This window comes from Arachis ipaensis, chromosome B08 (assembly GCF_000816755.2).
Source record: "Arachis ipaensis cultivar K30076 chromosome B08, Araip1.1, whole genome shotgun sequence".
Classification (NCBI taxonomy): domain Eukaryota; kingdom Viridiplantae; phylum Streptophyta; class Magnoliopsida; order Fabales; family Fabaceae; genus Arachis; species Arachis ipaensis.
Window position 1 is genome coordinate 13,692,338 of NC_029792.2, and position 3,148 is coordinate 13,695,485.

The 3,148-nt window shown below is 31.5% G+C and overlaps 1 protein-coding gene across 1 annotated transcript; it reads left to right on the forward strand.

The window, feature by feature from the left end:
- On the forward strand, positions 850 to 2,434 carry LOC110262351 (anthocyanidin 3-O-glucoside 2''-O-glucosyltransferase-like). The gene has a single exon (XM_016316111.2). It carries the CDS (start codon positions 929 to 931, stop codon positions 2,327 to 2,329), a length of 1,401 nt encoding a protein of 466 aa, XP_016171597.1. The 5' UTR covers positions 850 to 928; the 3' UTR covers positions 2,330 to 2,434.

Here is a 3,148-nt window from a genome sequence, read left to right on the forward strand (position 1 = left end):
ATTCAAAATATTTTATAATTAAAAAAAATTAGTCAAAACCAGTCCTAATTTATTTTATTTAGTATTTATTAATTATCACAATAATTAATAAATATTAAATAAAATAAATTTTAACTGATTTTTTATTTTCTTAGCATTATCGATACTTTATTAGTTTTGTTGATGCTTTTACAAAATATATATGCATATAATGTTTGCGCCAATTTTTTTTTCAAATATTGTCGATAGATTTATCGTTAGAAAATTTAATCTGATAATAATATTTTTATCCGATAAATTTATTAATATATTTGTCGATGATAAACTTGTCACTAACATCGAATACTAATGTAATAAAAAATGTTTTGAGCAATTGTTGGGGGTTGGTGTGGGATTTTAATATTTTATCATTTTATTCAATTTTTAATAAATATTAAATAAAATAAGTCTTAGTTGATTTTTTTTATGTTCCTAGCATTATCAATATTTTATTAATCTTGTTGATGCTTTTATAAAATATACGTGTATGTAATATTCGCGTCAATTTTTTTTTTCAAATATTGCCAATAGATTTATCGTTAAAAAATTTTATCTGATAATAATGTTTTTATTCAATAAATTTATTGATATATTTGTCAATAAATTTGCTCGTAAACTTACCACTAACATCAGATACTAATTATGACAATAAATCTAATAGTATTTGATATTTTTTATAATAAAATAGAATAAAATGTTTAATAAAATTAATCATTAAAAGTCACAATGTCATTTTTCAATTAATAAAAAACAGATTATTATTTTGAGCAATTATTGCGAGTTGGTGTGGGATTTTAATATTTTATCATTTTACTCAACTTTTAAATATTTTCGGAGAAAGTTGAAGCACCTCGAAACTCAAAAACCAAATTTTGTTTTATATACTTCTCTGCAATCCACACACACGTCAATGGCAGCCATGGAAGAAGCATCTCCTCCTCCTCCAATACACATAACCATATTTCCATGGTTTGCCATGGGACACTACACCCCATTTCTTCACTTCTCAAACAAACTTGCAAAGAGAGGCCACAGAATCTCCTTCTTCGTCCCGAGAAAAACAATATCAAAGCTTCAACACCTAAACCTTCACCCACACCTCATCACCTTCATCCCCATCACTGTTCCTCACGTCCATGGCCTTCCCCGTGGAGCTGAAACCACTTCTGACGTTCCCTTCTCTCTTTTTCCTCTGATCGCCACAGCCATGGATCAAACAGAGAACGACATCGAGCTTCTCCTTCAAGAGCTAAACCCGCAGATCGTGTTCTTCGATTTCCAACACTGGCTACCCAACATAACTCGAAAACTCGGCATCAAATCCATGCAATACTGGATCGTCTATCCGTTTTCATTGGCCTACTTTGATAAAGGACCAAGACAGAGACAGAGTCAAGGGAATGATTTAACGGAATCTGATCTCATGAAACCTCCACCAGGGTTTCCCGATTCATCGGTGAAGCTTCACGCACACGAGCTTCGCTTCGTAGCTTCCACAATGAAATGGGAATTTGGAAGCGGTGTTCCGATATATGATCGGTTCAGAATTGGAAGAGAGTTAGCAGATGCAATTGGGTTCAAAGGTTGCAGAGAAATTGATGGTCGGTACACTGATTTCTTTGAGAATTTTTACAAGAAGCCATGCTTGCTTTCCGGGCCTCTCTTGCCAGAGCCGTCAAACATTGCTTTAGAAGAGAAATGGAAATCATGGCTTGATCGATTCAAACCCGGTTCAGTGGTTTATTGTGCTTTTGGAAGCGAAACCGCTTTGCAACAAAACCAGTTTCAAGAACTGTTGCTTGGTCTTGAACTAACCGGTTTTCCGTTTCTTGCAGCATGTAAGCCACCGGTTGGGTTTGATTCCATTGAAGAAGCGTTACCAGAAGGATTTAAAGAAAGAGTTGAGGAAAGAGGAGTTGCGTACGGTGGATGGGTGCAGCAACAGTTGGTTTTGGAGCACCCTTCTGTTGGGTGCTTCATAACACACTGTGGTTCAGCTTCCATAACGGAGGCTCTTGTGAACACGTGTCAGATTGTGCTGCTGCCACGTTTGGGAGCTGATCATGTTATGAATGCAAGAATGATGAGTATGGCGTTGAAGGTTGGAATTGAAGTTGAGAAAGGTGAGGAAGATGGGTTGTTTACAAAAGAGTGTGTGTTCAAAGCTGTTAAGATTGTGATGGATGATGAGAGTGAAGTTGCAAGAGAGGTGAGAGAAAATCATAGCAAGCTTAAGAATTTCTTATTAAGGAAAGATTTTGAGACTTCTTGCCTTGATAGTTTCTGTAGCAAGCTTCAAGATCTTTTGTGATTTTCTGTGTTTTTCTTCTAGTGGGAGCAATAAGTTGTGTGTAAAAGAAATGAAAAAGAAAAAAAAAACTTCCAGAACTTTTTGTTCTTGATATTAGAGTACCAAGTACCAATTGTGTTTGTTTAAAATGTGATGTTTGGAGTGTTCTTTTTTAAATGCCAAATTGTTTAACTAGAAAAGTAAAAATTAGACCATTCAATTCGTTAGAGGTATAGAAATTGGACCGTTATTTGTGTTATAAAAAATTAAAAAATTTGAGGTATAGAAATCTAACCGTCTAATTTGTAGAGATATGAAAATCGGATCATCCGATTTATGTTAAAAAAAATAAAAAATTTCAGATACAGAAATTGACCCCTCTAATTTGTTTATCTTCCACAATTTTAAAAAATACTAAAAATTACAATGTTAGAGTATATTACTATTTTTATTTTTATCCAGAAAAAACTAAATAAAAAAATTTCAAAAAGACAACAAACAACAAATTATATTTTTTTTGATAAAAAAAGTTATATTACCTATCAATAATTTTATAGTCATTATATGATTAATATGAACAAATAAAAATCTAACTAACACAAGCATACATTTTCTAGTTTTCAATTTTAAAAAATATTACAATGTTAGAGTATATTACTATTTTTATTTTTATCCAGAAAAAACTAAATAAAAAAATTTCAAAAAGACAACAAACAACAAACTATATTTTTTTTGATAAAAAAAGTTATATTACCTATCAATAATTTTATAGTCATTATATGATTAATATGAACAAATAAAAATCTAACTAACACAAGCATACATTTTCTAGTTTTTATC

Bases quoted from the DNA above. Each gene is read 5' to 3' on its own strand.
- LOC110262351 (XM_016316111.2), top strand. From the start codon at position 929: ATGGCAGCCATGGAAGAAGCATCTCCTCCTCCTCCAATACACATAACC.